The sequence below is a fragment of the Onychostruthus taczanowskii genome, unplaced genomic scaffold (genome assembly GCF_017590055.1).
Source record: "Onychostruthus taczanowskii isolate IOZ18803 unplaced genomic scaffold, ASM1759005v1 scaffold65, whole genome shotgun sequence".
Classification (NCBI taxonomy): Eukaryota; Metazoa; Chordata; class Aves; order Passeriformes; family Passeridae; genus Onychostruthus; species Onychostruthus taczanowskii.
In genome coordinates, this window is record NW_024504233.1 from 4,853,809 (window position 1) to 4,873,836 (window position 20,028).

Genomic DNA, 20,028 nt, shown 5'->3' on the forward strand with positions numbered 1-20,028 from the left:
GACATGAGGTTTCTAGAGCTCTGTTAAAATAGTCATCCATGGCAAAAGAATGTAAAAGTAGCAATTCAGTAGCATTTTGATAGAACAAAAGAAAAATAAACAAACAAAGGAGAAATAGTCTTTAACATTTTGATAATCTCATATATTATAAACTAATCTGTGCTGTTAAGATCTTTAGTAAGATACAGATCATGCCTATAATGACTTTATCCCATATCTTCCTCTCAATCAGATAATTAAATTGTAGTTCTCAGCAGCTTCCCTTTAACAAAACTTTGAGTTTAGTAAATATCTAGTGAGTACTTACTAATATGTTTTTAAGGGTAAGGTTATGTACTACCAATATATTCCACACTTCCAGTGGCAGGTTTTGAGAGCTGATAAACTTTATTCAGAGTTATTACATAAGCATAACAGACTTTTCCAGAAACTCACAGGCATTTTAAATGCTTCTGCTCAGCACAGGGATCACTGATGAACTGAAATCAGCTGATGCTGTGTCTGTGTCAGCTGTTTGGGTAAAAACCTTACAGGAGCACTGAGCTAACTTCTCCCTTTGCATCAGTATTGAGTATTTAATGTGGAATAAAATAATGATCTAGATACTTGAGCCATTTAGGAATACAAGGACTTTGGGCTATTTGTCTGCCCTTAAAATTGCTTGTTCCTGCTAAAGTTGGTAGAAGTGAATCAGGAGCCAGGACTTGCTGTAACTCCAGAACATGGAAATGGCTTTTTATATGCACAGAGGGATGGACCACTCCTGTCCCCACTGAGATGAGGGACTTGTGCTTTGTGGAGACAGGCATGGGCCCTCAATTTTTAATTTGTTTTTCCTATATTTCTTAAATATCACTGCTGTTCTTCCTATTACTTGGAAGTAATACTTGGAAGTACTTGCTGTACTTCCTATTACAGTGGCTGGCACTGAAGTATGTACAGGACTGCCAGCTGTATGTGTTGTAAGTGGAATTCGCACGCTAACAGTTAAACAGATTTTATATCTTTATTTGTTACAAGTAAACCAGCAAGGACAGCCTTCTCTAAGTGGGATGGGTGTTACTGACATTGGTTTGCAGCTCTCTGAAGAGGAAAGGGAGGCAGTGAGGACTCTGGCTCTAATTATTCAACATCTGGCTCATCTGTGCCATTTCCCAGCGCCGGAAGCTCCCTCTCAGGTAGCAGCCCATACTCATTTAGGAAAGCCTCCACATCCACAGCAAAAAACTCCTCATTGAACTGTTCAGAAACACTAATGAAATTGCTCAGGAGCTCCCCGGCCTTGTAGACCAGCAGGGAGGGGAGCACCTCGCTGGAGAAGCGATCCCCGGCGCCCGTGCTGGAGGCCTTGATCTTGCAGAACTTGACGGTGGGGTACTCGGCCGCCAGGCAGGTCAGGCTGCTGTTGAGGGCCTCGCAGCCCTTGACGCCGTCCTCGTAAATGTGCACGATGACCGTGGTGGTTTTGTGCTCCTTCTCCACGGCCTCCAGGAACTGTTCCCCGTTCTGCAGCTCGCACAGGAAGCCGAACTTGGGCCCGAAGCTGAGCCGCTGGTGCATGTCCTGCATGCAGCGCTTGCGGTACTGCTGTAGGCAGCTCTCGTCCTCCTGCGCCGCGTGGATCAGCTCGTACTCCTGCATGCTCATCTGTGGATATCCAGACAGGGAGGTGAGGGCCCCTTGGAGCTGGAATGGGGACAGACCCACCTGCTGTCTGGAGAGCACCAAAAGCTGAGCTAGAAGAGCCATCACTCCTTGCAGTTGCTCCGGGGGGTTTTGTGGAGACACAGGTGAAGATCCTGTCTCAACACTTGCCTGTCAGCATGATGGCAGTGGCCACATCTGGCAAAAATTTACTGGTCTCAGAATTGGTGGGAATTTTGCCAGTAGTGAGGCAGGCTTAATTCCTGTGTTATTGGGGGTTTGGTTCCCCTCTGTTTCAGAATTAGTAAATGGCCATGAGTGATGTTCAGTCTCAGAGCTCTATCCTGCATCATCCCATGAACTCTGCCACCTCAGCCAATTCCCAAGCCCTCGGCCCTGGAAATGGCAGTAACTAGTTACCATTGAGCAGGTCCTCCTGGGGGGAAAAGGACACACTCCCAAATGGACTTCTGTTTCACAACTTCCCCTGGTCTCCCCTTTTTTTGTCCCCTCACTGGGCTGGTATCCCTGCTGGCCACCCCCTTCCCCTGGAGACCAAACACCTCTGCCCAGCCCTTAGCTCCCACCCCTTCCCCTTTTTAAGCTGCCTGCTCCACTGGTTGCTCTCTTTCCCACTGGGTCTATCCTTCAGCTCCATGAGACCCTGCTGGAATAAAACCTTGTAAAAGATCCTTTCTTGCCTCTAACACTGAGCCAGCTGTGGTGAGTGCTGAGTGGGGGTTTGCCTGCATTGCCTGAATGTTAACTCAGCTTGCTTTTCAACAGGAGAGGTTTGCTGGGGACCAGAGATAGGCAGCAGCACCTACCATTTTAACACCTGCGTTTTTACTATCCTGATTTATAGGTTTTTAAATCTGCTAAAAATTTTCTGTTGCATTAACCAAGGATAGAGCATTGTGGCAGGGAAGGGAGGAGCGGTGCTGTGATAGATGTGAAATACACTGCTTGTTTTGCTGAAATTACCCTTTGCTTGAGAGAGGACTGAATAAAGAGAATCACAGAGCCACTAATTAAGATTGGAAGAGCTTTCTAAGATCATTGAGTCCAACAATTAACCCAGCACTGCCAAATCCACCTCTAGCTCGTGTCGCTGAGCACCACATTCCTATTTTTTTGGATTCTTTCAGGAATGGTGATGCCATCAATGCCTGGGCAGCCCCTTCCAATGTTTGATCACCTTTATGGGGAAGGAATTTTCCTGATATCCAATCTAAGCCTCTCCTGGAACAACTTGTGACCGTTTCCTCTCACCCTGTCCCTGTTCCTGGGAGCAGAGCCCAACCCCCGGCTGTCCCCTCCTGTCAGGGAGTTGTGCAGAGCCAGAAGGGCCCCCCTGAGCCTCCTTTTCTCCAGGCTGAGCCTCCCTGGCTCCCTCAGCCGCTCCTGGTGCTCCAGCCCCCTCCCCAGCTCCATTGTTTTGCACATGTGTTCTGTCTGCATTGTGAGAGCTCTGCTAAATTACACGGAAATTGAGTGGAAAATTCAAGATTTTTTACCTTGTAACAGACATGTTTTAGATAGAGCCAAAGTTAATTCCTTTTGCTTATCTTACCTTACGGCAGAATCTCTCTCTGGTGTCTTTGTCATCTCTGCTGAAAGATCTGTGTGGTGAAGACATTTGTCTAAGCATTTCTTTCTTACTCAGGGGTAAGGAGTCTCTGTCTTCACTCTCTAATTTGAATTTCCTCCAGTCGTTGATCACACCTTTGGGCCCTAAGAGAGATTAAGTTGGGTGAGGAAATGGCTGCAACAAGAGGTTTCCTGAAAAGTTTGTGTTCTTTGCTGGTTTGTCCTTCTGTGTCTCAGTTTATCTGTCCCTACTCCTTCCAAAGCACTCTCCAGGAACACTGAGAGCCAGAGCTTTTGGATCAATGAAAGATGAAAGAAGAAAGAAAGAAAAAAGAAAGAAAGAGGGTTTTTCTCACCTGGATCACTTTGGTGATCTGGTTCCCATCAGGATACTTTGGAAGCAGTTAACATGGATGAGGATGTTGAAACATGATAAAACTGCCATGTTGGCCAAAGGTGGTGTTTTGTAGACAAATATTTGATTTATTGATAAACAGGTTATTTAAATATTAATTTAAATATTTAATAAAATTTAAATATTAAATGTGCATAAGAACTTGGAGTAAAACTAAGAATGCAGGACATTTGAGATTATTTTTAAAAACCCCAAACACTACCTGTTGCACTGGAAGAGTAACCCATAAGGCAAGTGATAACTCTGATTGTAATTCACATCTTGGTCTTTGGAGCTGCTTGATTAAACTGCTTAAGTTTTGAAATTGTGAAAAAAAAATCAAAATTCCAGTGCTGTTCTTCAAAATGAAAACATTTAATCTGCATCATAGATTATAAAGCAAAAGCAAAGAATCTTTCAGTGTTTTCAGAGGTGGAGTTTCCTATGGAAAATTTAGAAAAGGCTGGGTAAGCAACTCTCATTTTCACAAGGAAGATGTGATGAAAGTGAGATGTGGTATGTGTATATATATATATATGTATATATATATTAAAAAAAAGAAATATATATATATGGAGTTTTTTCATAGAATGGTTTGGGTTAGAAGCTCATTTCTTTCCACCCCCTGCCATGGGCAGGGACACCTTCCACTAGCTCTGTTGCTCAGAGCCCCATCCAGCCTGTGCATATATCATAATCTTGGCCAACAGCAGCAAGGCTGGTTGGGAAAGAACCCTGGAGTTATTACAAGAGCTGCATTCATTATAGCTCCAAGGAAAAGAAGCCCTTGGAGCAGAGGGAGGGAATGATTGTATCCTGTTACCTGGCAGTGGGGTGGAGGAGCTGTAGAACTGAACACAATGTCAGTACTTATAAAAATCCTGGTGATTGAGCACTGGATTAAAAAGAATGATGGTTTTGAGCAAGGCCCCTTTTTAAAGCTTCTAAATGCTGTGCTGTGTTTGCCACAAGGGGCATTTTTAGCACCCAGTGTTCCTTCTGTAAGAAGGAAAAGATAATTTTGCCTTTCTAGTGAAATGTTACCACCTAGTTCTAATGTGGGTTTTGTTGCTCTTTTTTTTGTTTTTGTTGTTTTCTCTCCTCCCCTGGAGAGCAAACTGAAGCAATAAACCACAGGAGTGAGGCAATAAACCAACAGGAGCCATGTTGGGCCATGGCTCTTGGTGGCTTTGTCAAATGTCCCGTGTTTGCCCTTTGCTTCAGGTTTGAGGAGGAGCAGCACAATTTTGTAAATTACAATTTCTGTAGTTTGGTGTTACCTGCCTTCCATGGGGGCTGTCACTTGCCCCAAAATACCTTCTCATTGCCTTTGGAACCTGGGTTTTTGTGCAAGAGGTTTGGCCACTGCAATTCTGGGTTTCTCCAGTGAACACTGACAGTTTAACTTATTTTTGGGGAAAAACCCCAGTTGGTTTCCTTGCCTGTGTGTGTTGCCTGTCCTTCAAAGTCTTCTTCCAAGCTGGTGTTCGCATTTTCTTCCATTTCAGTGTCTGGAGTAGGAGATGCTGCAAGTCCCAAAGGGAGAACAGTTAATAACAGGATAGCAAAGCTTGCAGCAGGTACAGCACAGTGTGTAATTTCCTGTAGCTGGTGAGTATCAGTGAAGATCAAAATACACATGGTAATTATGGAGCTTGTCATTGACCCACAGAAGGCAATTGGGATATATGTCAGTCTCCTTAAAAATGGGCCTGGCCAGATTCTCAGGTGAGGGTTCCTTCCCAGTCACTGGAGAATATCAGAGACATGGTCATGGGAAATAGTGGGTGTAAAACTTCCTGCAATGAAAATGTGTACTGAGTATTTTCTTGCTTCGTTTTTTTTTTTTAAATCTCTCTTGGAACTGGAGCCTATTAATTTCCCAAGTGCTGCAAGCATTTATTTTTAAGGGTTGCCAAAATTGCTCATTTCACATACAGAAAATGGAGCCAAATATATGAACCTGTTGGGCAAGAGACCTCTGAACATCCTGGAGCTGGCTGGGCCATGTTTGTTGCAAAACAGCAAACTGATGGTGGTTATAAATCAAAATCACTTTCTTGTTCCACCCTTTCCATAGACCAGGCAACCCAAAGAGCCAGATGACACTCTCAGGGCACTGTGATTGACCAACACCATTTTTGTCTCTTACAGTAGAGTTTCTGATGGAGAATGACATTTATTTTGAGTGTTCCCGCCGAGGACATGATCCCAGACCAGTGGTGCCAGAGCACTACAGAGCAGCAAGAAGCCTTAAGGCAGGTGATTTGAATGTCCCCCTTAAGTCTAGGTTAGTTTCAGCTGTTCAGGTGCTAAGCTAAGCTTTGTTTGACTTCACAGTAACAAAGATGTTCTCATACCATGACTGCCTTCTTTAAAAGCTGCTGGGATATTAGACTGGAATGATAAATGTGTGTGCCTGGATGCATGTGCCTTCATTTTTCCATAGAATCATCATGAGATAAAGTGGAATAACATCTGAGCAGGACACAAGGTATCTGATTCTTGTATGTATTGGGACTAAAGCTGATTAGCAAAGGTGCAGATAAGTTGTTCCGTGCATGTACTCATGACAATTAATCAAAACTTGTGGGAAACATTGCAAGTAAGCTTGGAAGAAAAGCAGGTAACCAATCAAGCTTCATTAGTATAGATTCTCTAGGTTGCTCTATAGATAGGCTGTTGTCATGGCATAGATCCAGATTATCAGATCACTTGCTGTTCCCTCAGTTCTGAAATAGAAATCTGAAGTAATCCCTTCTCACTAGGCAAAACTAAGAATCTTTGCCATGTCAGGGATGAACAGATATAAATGCTGGGTCAAACCCTTAAGTCATTCCCTTGGCTTACACGGACATCTACAATAGGCTCTTCTGGCTGCTGCTGTGGATTTTCTTTGCTCTGTGGGGAACAAGAGGATTTGATTCTCTGTGTGCTTTGCTGTTTCAGAGCTTTTAACTGAAAAGCACAGGCTATGAAATTCAAGGAAGTCATTTGTAGGCTCAAACCAGAAAACTTGTCTGTGCTTTGGTGAAACATCTCTCTCTTCCCAGAGGTGGGAAGGGATTGCTTCACAAATGAAAGGTCTCTGTAAAATTTATGTTACTGATCTATTGTGCCCCATAAATCTGTGAAGATTACATGAATCATAACAGCATAAAGGCTGTGTTTCACCATTCTTCTGTAGTGTGGCACGAGGCAACAATCCTGACTGTGCACGGGCTGGGAGTGGGAACTCCTAAAGCTCAGTCCTGTCCCTGTGACTGAGTGGGGCTGGGAACCAGGCATGCAAACCCTTCCCCTTTCAGCTCAGTGGGGCTGTAAATCCTTGTCATCCTTATCTCAGCCCTGGGAGAATGGGGGTGGCTGAGCCAAGGGTTTCCCAAGCAAGCAGCTGAGGACAAGGAGGTCCATGGGAGGGTGTTCCAGGCTGAGCTGGCTCTCCTCGAGGAAAGCGCAGAGGAAGCTCTTGCGTGTCGTGTGTGGGCAAAGTCAGGCAATCACTGGGCAGGGAACTCTCCTACATCCCCCTCAAGGCTTGAGGTGGAGCTGTTGTGGCTGGCTGGGGGGTTTTTTTGGGGTGGTGAGGAGGTGTTCTTTTATGTGCCAGGCAAGCGGCATTTTCCAAAGTTAAAAATGAGCTTCCCAATAAACGGGGAAGTGTGGGTGCTGCCAGCTGTGGGGGTTGTTGTTATGCAAGTGTCCCTGTGAGGAAATGTCCGTGTGTAAGGCTGAGTCAGCACAGAGGCTGAGAGTGTCACAGAGTAGGTCAGGATGGCCCATCACGAGTGTCTCTGATGAAAAGGTGTCACCTGCTTGCCTCTACAGGTGTGCTGGGGCCTGGTGTGCCCGGCATGGCGGTGGCTGGAACCTTCCTCTGCATCACATGGTAGCTCTTGCAAGAGCAGCATCCCCATGGAGAGGCTCGTGTGGGTGCAAGTGGGTCATCATTTGTTGACTGATAGTGTTGTCTTTCAGAAATTCCTTTAAGGTCACCTAAATAAGATCATCAGCCTGAGCTGGCCTGAGAGCATTGTTAGGCCCAGGACTCAGAGGCAGGGATTCACTGCATGGGGATGATTTGATTCAGCAGGAATGGCCTTGTGTCCTGGAGAACGACCATCCCTGGCCATCCCAAACTCCTCTTACAGATTCCTTACTGCTTTACAGCTAATTATTTTCCTTTTTATTTTTTAATCATGTGCAGTCTCTCCATCCCAATACATAACTGGCTCAGGGTAGGAGCACAGTCCCCTGAGAGGGTGTTGCTTCACACAGCAGGAAGATGTGCAGTGATGGTTACATGATGATTAATGTCATCACTGGAGTTAATTATGTCTCCTAGTTCTAAGGAAGCATCCACAGACCTTCCAGCCCATCAGCTGCCATTGGCACTGATCCCAACCATTCCCTTTGTAACATTCTGACATTCCAGATAACCAGCAGTCTCTGGGGAGGGGGAAATTGCTAATTTAGAAAATCTTTTGTATTTTCATTAGCTTTTATCATTGGTTTTGATGACTGAAAGTGGCTCCTGAAAAGTTCAAATGGGTGTAACAACTTCTCCTTGTCAGATCTGTGGGTCATCAATGCACTAGGCCCAATTTTGTCATGCATATGGTGGCTTTACATATATATTTTAAGAGACTTATCATTCTACAAATTCTTTACTTTCCTGTCTTTCTGACAGATTTTCTGAGTGAAGAAATGGAGAAGGCTTTTGTGTCCAAAAAATTTCTTCAGTAGGAAAAAAAACCCAATTGCACAGTATAGGCCTGATGCTGCCGTGTAATCTCTGTGAGCTGTTGTAGATCAGAAGCAGAATCCCTGTTACTGCTGCTCATTCCCCTGGTGCCATTAAACTGGATGGGCCAGCCTCACTACAGGGTGCAAATAACCATTTAATGAAGTTCCTTTTTACCCAATATGGAAGAAGGTTTACTGCTTAATAACAAAGCACAGAAACATGGAATGGTTTGGGATGGACGGGACCTTAAAGCCCATCCAGCCACCCCCTGCCATGTGCAGGGACACCTTCCCTTATCCCAGGTTCCTCCAAGCCCCATCCAACCTGGCCTTGAACACTTCCAGGGATGGGGCATGATTTTACCCAAAATGACAATGTTACTATTTTCTCCTGCTCTTATCTTCTGAGGTAGCTCAGGAAGAAAACACTGTAGCTGTGTACTTGTAATGAAGCCTTATTTAATCCTTGTAAAAGGATTGCAGCTGTAAATACAAAAATAGTGTCTTGTAATTGAGTTATAGTTACAGAAGAGAAGGAAAATAAAAGAAAAATATCTCTAAACAAACTGTAAAAGGCAAGATGCATTCTACAAATGACAAAGACAATAAATAAAACTTGCTTTCCAATATAAAAGTTTTTGCTGCTAGTCCAGTACATAAACATGAGTAATATTTTTCTTAAAATATAAACATGTCCTAGTCACAACTTTGCTGCTTTCCATCTGTGCAAGTCCTGCTGAAAATGCTGTTTGTGTCAGGGTTTAGTAAGCAGATCAGCAGCAGGCTGATCTGTGGTCAGTGGGATATTGCTGGTGAGCTGGGAAGCATTTTAGGGACCCTTGAGGGGGAGAGTGAAAACTGAGGGGTGATTGGCAGTGAGATGCGGTCACACATCTCTGTGTTGATCTCTCTGTGGGTGGGTGCTCAGCTGGGATGTGCTCCAAGTGTTCCCTTGGCTCTTGGAAAGAGTGACCTCCCGCAGCACTCCTCTGTCCCAAGGGCTAATTTGAATTTTTCTTCTCTGCCTTTTTTCCCTGGTCCCCAGTTGCAAATTACCTGGCACATGGTCAGCTTCCTAAGCAAGCAAGACAAGAGAAGGAGCAGCCATGGATTTAAGTGTTCAGGCTCCTGAAATTTAGGGGAATTGGGAAAAATAACAAGGAGCTGGAGAAGGCATCGTTCCCCCTGCCTGGGCAGTGGAATGGAGTGAGTCCTCCACTCTTCATGTACCCTTGGGAGGGCCAGCATCCCCCTGTGCCTGCAGCAGGAACAGGTTTCCAAGAACCCTTGGTCACAGATGTGCTGAGGTTCGCAGGAGGCACTAGCAGCATTATGTAATCAAGACCAATGCCAAGGCTGGAGCTCCAGCCCTTTGCTCAAGGCCCTGCAGCACCTTCCATGCTCTGCTCCTGGGCCCTGCACCATGGAGCAGCAAACGTGGAGCACCTGCAGCTCCCCTTGCTCCACGGGCAGTCAGATCCCTTACAGGAAAGTGGCTAAAGACAGGCTTAAGAGCCAGCCTGCTTTTGTCATCCCAAGGTGCAAAGACAGGCTGATTGTGAGGCAAAATGGAAACATCCTGGGCTCACCTCAAGGAAAAAATGTGGTGCATCATGGGGTGATCAGGTCACCGTGGCTGGGAAAAAACATAATTTCAAAACACCAGGCCAGGACTTGATTTGCTAGAGAAGAGGTCACATGATGGGAATAAAACATAAAGCAGGCTGGGCTGATGCAGGGAGCACGTCACTGGCACTGATGAGAGGGTTATGGGATTGGATTATTGCCTCTATCCGCTTTAGCAGAGTTACTCTGTTCTCTATTTGTGAGGTCGAAACATTTTAAATAGATGAGTCCAATGTTTCATTTATCCTTAAGGCTTTGCCAATTAGGAAATGCTTTATGTGACTACCCCTGTCTTCAACATTGTGTTGTGCTGCAAGGTCATAGGATTAATAAATATCCCTTTCTCTTCCTCTTTATTTTAGTCTTTCGAAATCTGGCCTATAATTATGCACCAGGAATTATTCATCTTTTCTGGATTGCACAGTTATTTATGGATATTACTCCAAAACAGGAAATTAGTTCAATGCCTTCACAGCAATCAGTGACAAGACAAGAGCAAATGGCTTCAAACTGCCAGAGAGTAGCTTTAGAAGGGATATTGGGGAGAAACTGTACCCTGGGAGGGTGGTGAGGCTCTGGCACAGGGTGCCCAGGAAGTATCCAAGGCCAGGTTGGACAGGGCTTGGAGCAACCTGGGATCATGGAAGGTGTCCCTGCCCATGGCAGGGGGTGGCAGTGGATGGGTTTTAAGGTCCCTCCCATCCCAAGGCATTCCATGATTCTGTGGTTCTCTGATTCAGTTCTACCAGAGTACCACAGTTTTGTCTGGAAAAGTAGAATGCAGATATTTTAAAACAGAACTTGTTTTATTTTTCAAAGAAAAATTACAGTTGTCGTTATTATGGCAATAGCATTAGTATTGCCAGTAGCTGCTATGTCAAATTTCATTTAGCATTAACCAAAAATTTTTATTTGGAAAAGCTTAATTTTGTATATGAAGTGGTGAATATCTTTTGAAACTTGGGATTCAAATATTGAGGCATGCTACAAATTCATTGGATCAGCTCCATTATTGTTACTGTTGTGATGAATTAATCCTTTTTAAAAAAATTATTTTGCCAGGAAATCTATTATTGATTTTTCTTCTTTTTAAACAAACTTGGCTGTATCAAGCAGGGTGAAAGAGGAGGGTGGCTGGATACTGAAAAAATGTCTATTTGAAGAAAGCGGGAACAGCCAATGTTTTCAAATGCAGATTATTTAAGGGCACGAACCTCAATCCATGTTTAACCTCAATGCCTGGCCCGATTTGTCAGATGGATTGGACAGTTCACCACAGTGCTCTGGCAGTCTGGGCAGAGTTTTCAGTTGATATTTAAGTGTGTGTTTCTCTCTGAGCTCCATGTTCATGTTTGCTAAAGTTGGCACATCCTTCAGAGCCTTGGTTGGAGTTTATTGCTGTATTTAGCAAAGTCATGATGGATGGCAGAAGCCCAGGGGGAGAGATTGTGTATATTTTTTCCCCAAGCTGAACAGATGTTTGCAATGTGTATAATCCCTGAAATTTGTCCAAAATCTCTTGTGTCAGGGCTGTAACTCTGGCTGTGACTGGAGACAGGCACTTAAAGATGTTGATGGCTGGTGTCTTCTGGAAAAGGGAAGGAACTTGAGTTTGTTGTGAGGTTAATTAAAGGTCTAGAAGTAGTCACACTGTGAGGACTTTGACCAACTCTTACTGCTCCTTTCCACCAAAAACTAAAAGATGCCTGTGAGGCAGGGCTGAGAGGAGCCAACACTTGTGAAGCTGGAAGAGCATTCAGTGTCTCTTTTGGGATGGATTTGACCAAGAATGCCTCCTAAGGCTCTATACATGCAAAGAATTGCCGACAATAAAAAGTTAAAAATATATTTTTGGAATTGTAGCATTTATTTCTGGTGGGTTTTTTTTTCCCTAACATTTTTTTTTCTTTTCCCCTTAGCTGGTTGATATTCTTTTCAAATGTGTGTTTGTATATGTAAATCAGTAGGAATATTTGCTTTTACTTTTTTCATATCTACGCTTTTTCACCATCATTTGGAAAAAGCAGGCCTGACTTAGCCAACAGGCTTCCTCAGAAGGGTCTGAATAGTCATTATCTCAAACTTGAGAGCTAAGCAATTTTAAAAAATGAAATTCTTCACAGCAGCTTTCATATTGATGTGTTTTTTATTCCTGGCTTTCTCTGAGCATTAACATCCATCCTCTGATATGTGTGAGGATCTCAGGTTTGCTGCTTTCCCATCATTAAAAATTTAGATTATCTTGTAATTCTGACCCTCCCTCTCTGAATTAGTGCCTTTCTCTGCAGCTGGGCCTCCTCTTTCCAGAGAAAGTCCCTGTGTGAAGGGAGAAGAGTGAACCATCTCCTGCTTTGGGCATTGGGCAAACACCCTTGACCAGGGATATTTATTGACTTTGTGGCAGTTGAATTAGATTTACACACCTTGTGGTGTGGATTTGGGTGTGAGTGACAGAAAAGCAGGACCTTGCTGTGGCAGGGAAAGGACAGGGGACCTTGGGTGGTCAGGCAGTGGTGGAGTCCCCATCCCTGCAGGGATTCAACAGTGGCTGCCCCTGGATGTGGCACCTTGGGGACATGTTTTGGCCTTGGCAATGCTGGGTAAATGGTTGGATCTAATGATTGTGGAGATCTTTCCCAACGTAAATTCTGTGATTCAGCTTGTGCTCTCAGGAATTTCTTGTGTTTTCCACCCTGGTTCCTCAGAACTCTTCCTGTAGGACTGGCAGAGCCGAGCAGTAGTGCTGGCTTGTGACTGCCAGGTGCTTCCTCTTCCTCCATTCCCTTTTTTATTCTTCTGCTAAAGCATTCTGAGTGCATCTCCACATCTTAGAAGATCTGACAGAATAATTTCTTCATTTCTCTTAAATGGGAAGATCCAGAGGTAAAAGTGATCTATCTGTATTTATCAAAGGCAGTGGAGATGCTGCCAGTCTGGAGTTGGATTCAGTATATCCAAGAGAGAAAAAAAATTCCTCTATTGAACTGTAAAGCTGTGGTCAGCTGGATGTGGTTTTGGTTTGCTTTTTTTTTTTAAATTTACTTGACCATTTACCAAAAAATGGAGTTACTATGTAATTGATTAAATGATGGTTGCCCAGGTCCTGCTCCAACCAGCTGCTCATTTGCTTCCAATACCAGAGCTAACATTGTCTCCACTGAATGATCCTGACATCCCTGTGGCAGCTATGATTGCATGAAGTTAGTGATAATAGGAATGTATTCCTCTTACTACCTTTATTAATCAGAAGATGAAAGCCAAAGCAGACAGGATTGTGTGGCCACTGAAAGCCCTGGAGTGCTTATATCAGGTCTGTAACTTCCTTATATCCCAGAATCACATCCTGGTTGGGGTTAGAAAGGATCTGGAGATCATCCAGTCCAGCCCCAGCTAGAGCAGATGGATCTTATCCAGGTGGGTTTGAATATCTCCAGAGGAGGAGACTGCACAGCCTCTCTGGGCAGCCTGTTTCAGTGCTCAGTCACCCTCACAGAAAAGTTTATCCCTCTCCTGCAGACCTTTCATACCATTCATGTCATTCCAGAGGCTTCATGCTTTCCTTTGCATCCTGTGATTGGCTTGTGGTTATAATTGGTGAGTTTCATCAGCTAATTTGTAAATATCTTTACATGTGGCTTGTAAAACTGCACAAAATTAGAATTACTATGCTTCTTTCAAACCCAAGTGAGGCAAGATGGGGTTGCACTTATGCAGCAGCTGAGGCATGTACATGCATTTCTCTGAGCATGTAAACAAATGTCATGATTTGAAGAACAGGCTGATGGCTTAAAACACATATGTTCCCTCTCCTGCTCCAAAACACAGCTCAGATAAACAGCAGAGCAAATCCTTTCCCAGGGATTTGCTTTTATTTATGTAGAAACTGGAGCACAAATGCTGGGCCAGTTTCTCTGTGCACACTTGGTTGGTTCTAAGACCTCTTCACAGGGACTGCCATGGCTCTATGCAAAAATTAATTCCAAATATTTTAGCCTCCTCTGTGCTCAGGCTATAGTTGTGTCACCTCCTGAGAAGCCATCTGACATTCTTTGTGGCTTCTGACATTCACTAAGTGCAAGAGCATCAGCACCAAAGCATGTTGTAACAAGCAGGAGGAGAGACTAGGAGGTCATTGAAGAGGAAAAGAAGGAAAAGTGAAAATAAAGAAAACAAAATGATCTGATTGGAAAAGACCTTGCTGTAAACCCCTCTGATTAATTTCATCCACTTCATGGGTGCACAACAGCACCCCAATGCCAACTTACCCCTCCCAGGGAGGGGATTTGGAGCTGAGCCCAGGGGCAGCACTCTGATTGCCCAGCTGCTGGGAACACGCTCCTGCCAACCCAAGGAATGACAGCATCACTGGTACTGTGGCTCTAGGAGAGGGAAAAGGCCCCAGTTCCTTGGGTTCCTGTGACAGCCTTGAGGGTGAATGGGAAATATGCTCAGCAGAGGTGCCTGAGCAGGGTGTTCCTGATTTAGTTACCTTCTGCAGCAGCCCAGAGCAGCCCCAGCTCTGCTGCCCCTGGGGCTGACGTGATAAGATAAGCCAGGTCCTGACCCCTTCTGTTGGCAGCAGGTGGCCATGGGATCATCAGGAGTGAGGACAGGAGACACTGGAGGTGTTCTCATGGTGGGTTTTCTCCTCCCTGCACGTTTGTTTGTGGAGACTGGTGTGATGTTTGGTTAAGCCCAAGCCTGACTCCAGATGTGGAGGCTGTGGCAGATGTGGGAAGTGGATGGAGGTGCAGCCCTAGCAGTGTGCTGTGCTTGGGAAAGGAGAGGAACTCCATGAGCATTAGAAGTAATGAAATCTGGCTGCTTTGTTTTTGTTTTTTCCCCCTAGGATTCATTTTCTAATTATTTTGGCACCTAAAAGCTTTTTTGCTGAGGCTTCAGCACTAAATGGTGCTCTGTTTGTGGAGTCTTCAGTGTCAAAGAATAAGAAGTGAATGCAAGTGAGAGAATTCCCTCTCTCTCTAGGAGAATCAGACTCAGACACAAACCCAGACAGTATCATACAACAGAGAAAAACCGTGATATTTCAGATTGCCATGATGTCAGAAATTTGTCCAATTTTTTTTGGATTTACTTGCTAAATGACTGTTGCAACATTAGCTGTCCCAATGGAACAGCTCAGCTATGAATCAGTTTGTGAGAGCCTCATTTATTGATGTGTTCCAGCAAGGTCTCTTAAAAAAAATCAAATCACAATTTGTTTAAATATTTAACAGCACCAGATTAGGCAATATGGCAGCAAATGTGTATTAATCCCTTTACTTTAAACATTGTAGGAGAGTCTTGGGTGATGCATCAGTATTCATACTGAACAGAAGGGTATAATCAAATTTTAAAGTCCTAAAATGATGCTTTAAATAAACAGATACCTTCTAAAATTAATTAAGTCATGGAATCATAGAATGGCTTGGCTTGGAAGGAATGTTGAAGGTCATCTTGTTCTGGCCCCCTGGCATGGGCAGGGACACCTTCCACTGGTCCACTAAGGCAGATGTGGATAAACATGTTCTGGTGTGAGGTTTGACATGGGCTCTGGGTTACTGACATTGCTGAGACAACTTGGTTCAGTGGCCTGAAACCCTTTTTTGGATGAGCTACAGAATTTGACTCATCTTGAGAGGATGCAGGCGTGGATAATGGGGACCAAAATTCGCTGTCCTTGGCAGAGACGGTCCCTGGAAGCGAAGGGCTGGAGTGGCTGTGCTGTGCGTGCTGAGGAAGCCCCGAGGGTCTGAAGGCACTAGGTTTAGGTCTCACACCATCCATGTCTGGCTTGTTTCCTCCTCTGGCAGAGCCTGACTTCTCCTAACCCTTTCTGAGCACTTACTTCATCCTGTTTGGCTTAGGGCTTAGCCTAGCTATTTGAAGCTAGGCCGTATTTCCAAATGTGCCTCTTGGCTGTGACCAAATGTGGAGTGTCACAAAAGAAACCTGGGCACATCCAGTGTGGAAGGGGGCAAAGGTGAGCAGCTGGCAGGTGCTGCTGCCTGGGATCTGAGGACAGAATTGAGGCCTCCCCAAGGCTGGTTGTGAGTGACATTGAGTGTTCACAGGACCCACCTCTGAACCAGCGCCCAGCAGTGACCATAGACCTGGAGTTAACTTGGAATTGTCAGGGAAGGTGGTTCATCATTGTGTGCTTGCAGAGAGGTGAGGTCCAAGGATTTCTCTCTTAACTTCCTTTAAAACACCCTCCATTTGCTTTAAGGCCTTCCTTATGGGATCCCTGTGCTGCCACTACTTTAAGCCTGGACAGCTCCCAGGAGGGACGGGAATGAATGGCTATCTTTGGCTTCTGCTGGAAGTAGCTGTTTTCATGGGACCCCAGCAATTCAGAAGGACAGGAATCAGCACCCTGGTTATTTTATTTGGTACTTTGTGCCAGAATGCCAAGCCTTTATTATAACATATTTTCATCTCAAGTTATGGTAAACTTTAATTCCATTTAAAGCAACTTTGTAAAGTATTTCACAAATGGAAAAATTCAGGAATATTTCAATTATGTCACAACCTGCGTGATTTACACTGCTAAAATGGCAAGGATATGCAAATAAAAACAAATGTCATTTCCAGATGCCATTTGAATGCATTCCTTTAATGTTTTCAAAACAAAGAGATTGCTTTTGTGGAAGATCAGTTCAGTCTGCAGGAATCACTGCTCCTGCCATCCCTTCCTCTGATAGAATGCAGCAAGAAAAACTAAATGGTATTTGCTCACTGCAATTTCCTGAATTTTTCTTATTTGTCTGATCTCTGGCTGATAGGTGGGAAAGGGTTCTGGGTCATCAAAAAAGAGCTCCTTGTTTTGGCAGGCAAATATATGGAGCAATTTGTCAGGCTCATCATTTTTTCTCTGCATGTTGTTGCCTTCATTTTCCATGAATGTCCATAACAAAAACGCCAATAAAAATTTGAAATTTTTAATTTTAGATTAAAAAAAAAATTACATGAGATGACATGAATTCACCAAACCTTTCACTTGAAGTTGGAAGGGGTGGGGTTGACTTGTTTTTTGTCAGGAAGTGCAAATCCCATAATTTTGACCAGCTCTGCTCATACCAGGTGTTGGGGTAGATGCCATTTCTCACTTTCACTTTATTTTCTTCTACTCATAGCCCTCTGATATCCTCATTCCAGTAAGCAGCAAAATAGGAATTTCTCTGGATGGGGATGGTGACTGTGGAGATGCCCTACAGCTTTCCCTGGAATTCTATAGGCACTGAGCATTAAAGGAAGGAGCTGTGGAGTGCATTCTGCTCAACACAATAACATGTTGGTTCATAGCATTTAAATCCAGGAGACATTTCTCTGTATTTGGACTGAGGCTGAAGACTGTGCTCATTCAAGCAGTTCAGAGTGAAGGGTGTAATTCAGTCTCACTGTGGCTGGCCGTGTGCCCTAGAGTGAGCCTCTTATGGAGTTTAAGATGGGATAGTGCTGAAAGCTGGTTACCAGAGTCTTCAGCTGAGTTCCCCGTGTCCTTTGGCCGCCTTACACACACCAAATCTCAGGGGAAAGCTGATTTTGTTTCCTCTCCTTGCTCACCAGTGCCTGACTAAGTGGGCAGTACAGTCTCTGGAGGGTTTTCTGTCCACAGGTGCCTTGCGGGGTTAATCTGGTGTCATATCACTGGCTATGTGAAAGAACACAATAGGTCTAAAAGATAGGATGGGAAGCTAAGGACTACGTGGATTTTACTAAGTTCTTGTAGTTCTGCATTTAAGAGTCTTCTGAAGTTGCAGAGCTGGTGCTGTGTGAAAGTCACAACCTCCCAGAGCTGCCTAATCCTGGAATCCAGTGCAATATTTATGGAGAATTATTTCTCCACTGATTGCATTGGTCATGCTCTGGTTTTTGCTTTGGAGGGCTGGAAGGGGGCAGGAAATGCCCTTTGGTGCTGTGATTCACCCAGGAAAAACCTTTGCAGTGGAGCTGAGGGTAGGACCAGATGACACCATAAGCATTTTGAAGGTGTGAAACACTTGTAGGGTTTTTGAACTTTGTAAATGAGGACTATAGGAATCCTGTGATAAATGAGGAATATGGGAACCCTGTGATGGCTTTGAGATCCACTGCTGCTAGAGAGGAATCTCCCTTTTCACTGGAAACCAGCAGTGGAACATCCTGGTGTATAGGAATCATCTTTAACTCTGTTATTTGCTCAGAAGCTGTAATATTTTAGTGATTATCTGTCATGCCCTAATGCATTTCCCCATCTTTTAATTCTGCTCTAATTATAATTGCTAGGATTAGACTTTTATATTTATAACAAAGATCGGCTTAAAATCCCACTCTGAAACAAGATGAAGCGCTTCCATCTAATTCTAGCAATCTGGTACAGATCAGTTGCAGAAGACTTGGTTAGGTTGAAATTATTCCCTCCTGTCAAAAAATACCAAATACTTGCAGGAAACCTGTAAAGCCATTGATTGTGCAGATGATACTGTTGGTGTAAGGGGGTGGAAGCAAGAATCCAAGGTGTAATTTTGCCCCAAGGTTTCTTAACCTCTCAGACCTGTCCTATTAAAAACATGCTCTTCTTCTGGGGATCTCAGCTATCCAAAGCAATCTCTCAGGGCCAAAAAAGGGGTTTTCTTCCATCTTTTTATGTAATGCATAATTTATACCTTTAGTTACATACCTGCCTAAAACTAGTTCTGTCACAGAAACTACGGAGGGAATTGTCTTGTCTAGGGTACATTTGGGTTATTATTCTTTCACACCAGATCATTCTTTTGCAAGAAAACAATTCTTGCAAAACAAAGCTGAGATTAGATACCTGAATAAGAAGGATTCATTCTAAAGTTAGCATTTGGAGTTCCTTGGAAGCTCCAAAATGGACCCAGACATGAACATTTTCTGGAGATTTTTCCAGAGATTTGAGTCCTTCACTCACCCTTCCCCAGAGCACATGACTCCATCCCAGCAGAGGCAGAAGGAATGGTGTCTTTATATTCTCTTGCAGATCCTTATATACAGGTTAGTATGCAAAGGTAGGTTACAAAAGAGTAGAAATCCCATTTTTGAATCACATCAATGCCAAAATCAAATAAAGAGAGATGGGATTCCATGCAAGGAATATAAAAGCCCTGTTAAATTAGATACAGGTGTCATTTCCAATAGTCTGGGCACACACTGTCAGCAGGTCCAGGATGTGATTTCTAACACATTTCCATTTCCCCCAGATGACCCCAGCTGGAGTGAAGCACCACTCACTGCCCATGCATTCATTTAAAGCACAAATAATGGCAGCTCGTTGTTCTCAGCTTAATGAAAGCAGCCTGCCAAATTCACAGCTGGGAACCTGGCAGCAGTTCTTATGTCACCAGCCCCATTTCACTCAAGCTGCCAAATGTGAGGCTCTTCTGAGAGACCCCATCACTTCCATTTCTTTATCAGAACTTTTCATACACCACTAATACATCTTCAAAACACTCTATTTTTCCCCCACTGAAATCAAACTTGAGAGGCAAATTTGAGCACACAAATCATGGTACCTGAGAGGCTCAGTCACTCAGCTCTGCTGTTCCCAGGTGCTGACCAATGTCCTTGGAGTTTCCGGGAGAGAAGCTGGATTACAACTGACCACAGTGAGACCGGACCCCAGATTTACATCCCTCTGCAATGATGACCCTTGCAGAAATAGCTTTGGACAGGTAATAGGATTATCAGGGGGGAATTAGAAAATTCTGTTCATTAGTTTGAGCCAATGAAGCTGCAGACTGGAGAGAGGTTTAAAGGATTTGGTGCATAAATATAATTGGGCAGGGAGAAAAACAACTGTGCTCCAAGAGCCATCACAGATGGCACCTTGCTATTGCAGAGCCAGGTGTATTAAAAATGCTGGAAATGTACTGATGGATTATAGGAATGGGGTAAGAACCCATTACTGGGTGCAGGAAAGCTGCCCTTACACTCATAATGGCATTTTCACTTTTTTCTGAGACTCCAGTTTATAAAAAGGATAAAAGTATTTACAGAAATTACAGAAATTGTGCTAATATTTA

General features: G+C 43.9%; 1 protein-coding gene across 1 annotated transcript; it reads right to left on the reverse strand.

Moving 5' to 3' along the window:
• Window positions 1–1,122: 1,122 nt before the first annotated feature.
• PDC (phosducin) lies at window positions 1,123–19,600 on the reverse strand. Its single transcript, XM_041420753.1, has 4 exons — window positions 19,519–19,600; window positions 5,071–5,154; window positions 3,218–3,378; window positions 1,123–1,647 (listed from the first exon to the last, which is right to left on the reverse strand). Exons 2-4 carry the CDS (start codon window positions 5,129–5,131, stop codon window positions 1,123–1,125), a joined length of 747 nt encoding a protein of 248 aa, XP_041276687.1. The 5' UTR covers window positions 5,132–5,154; window positions 19,519–19,600.
• Between the last annotated feature and the right edge of the window lie 428 nt (window positions 19,601–20,028).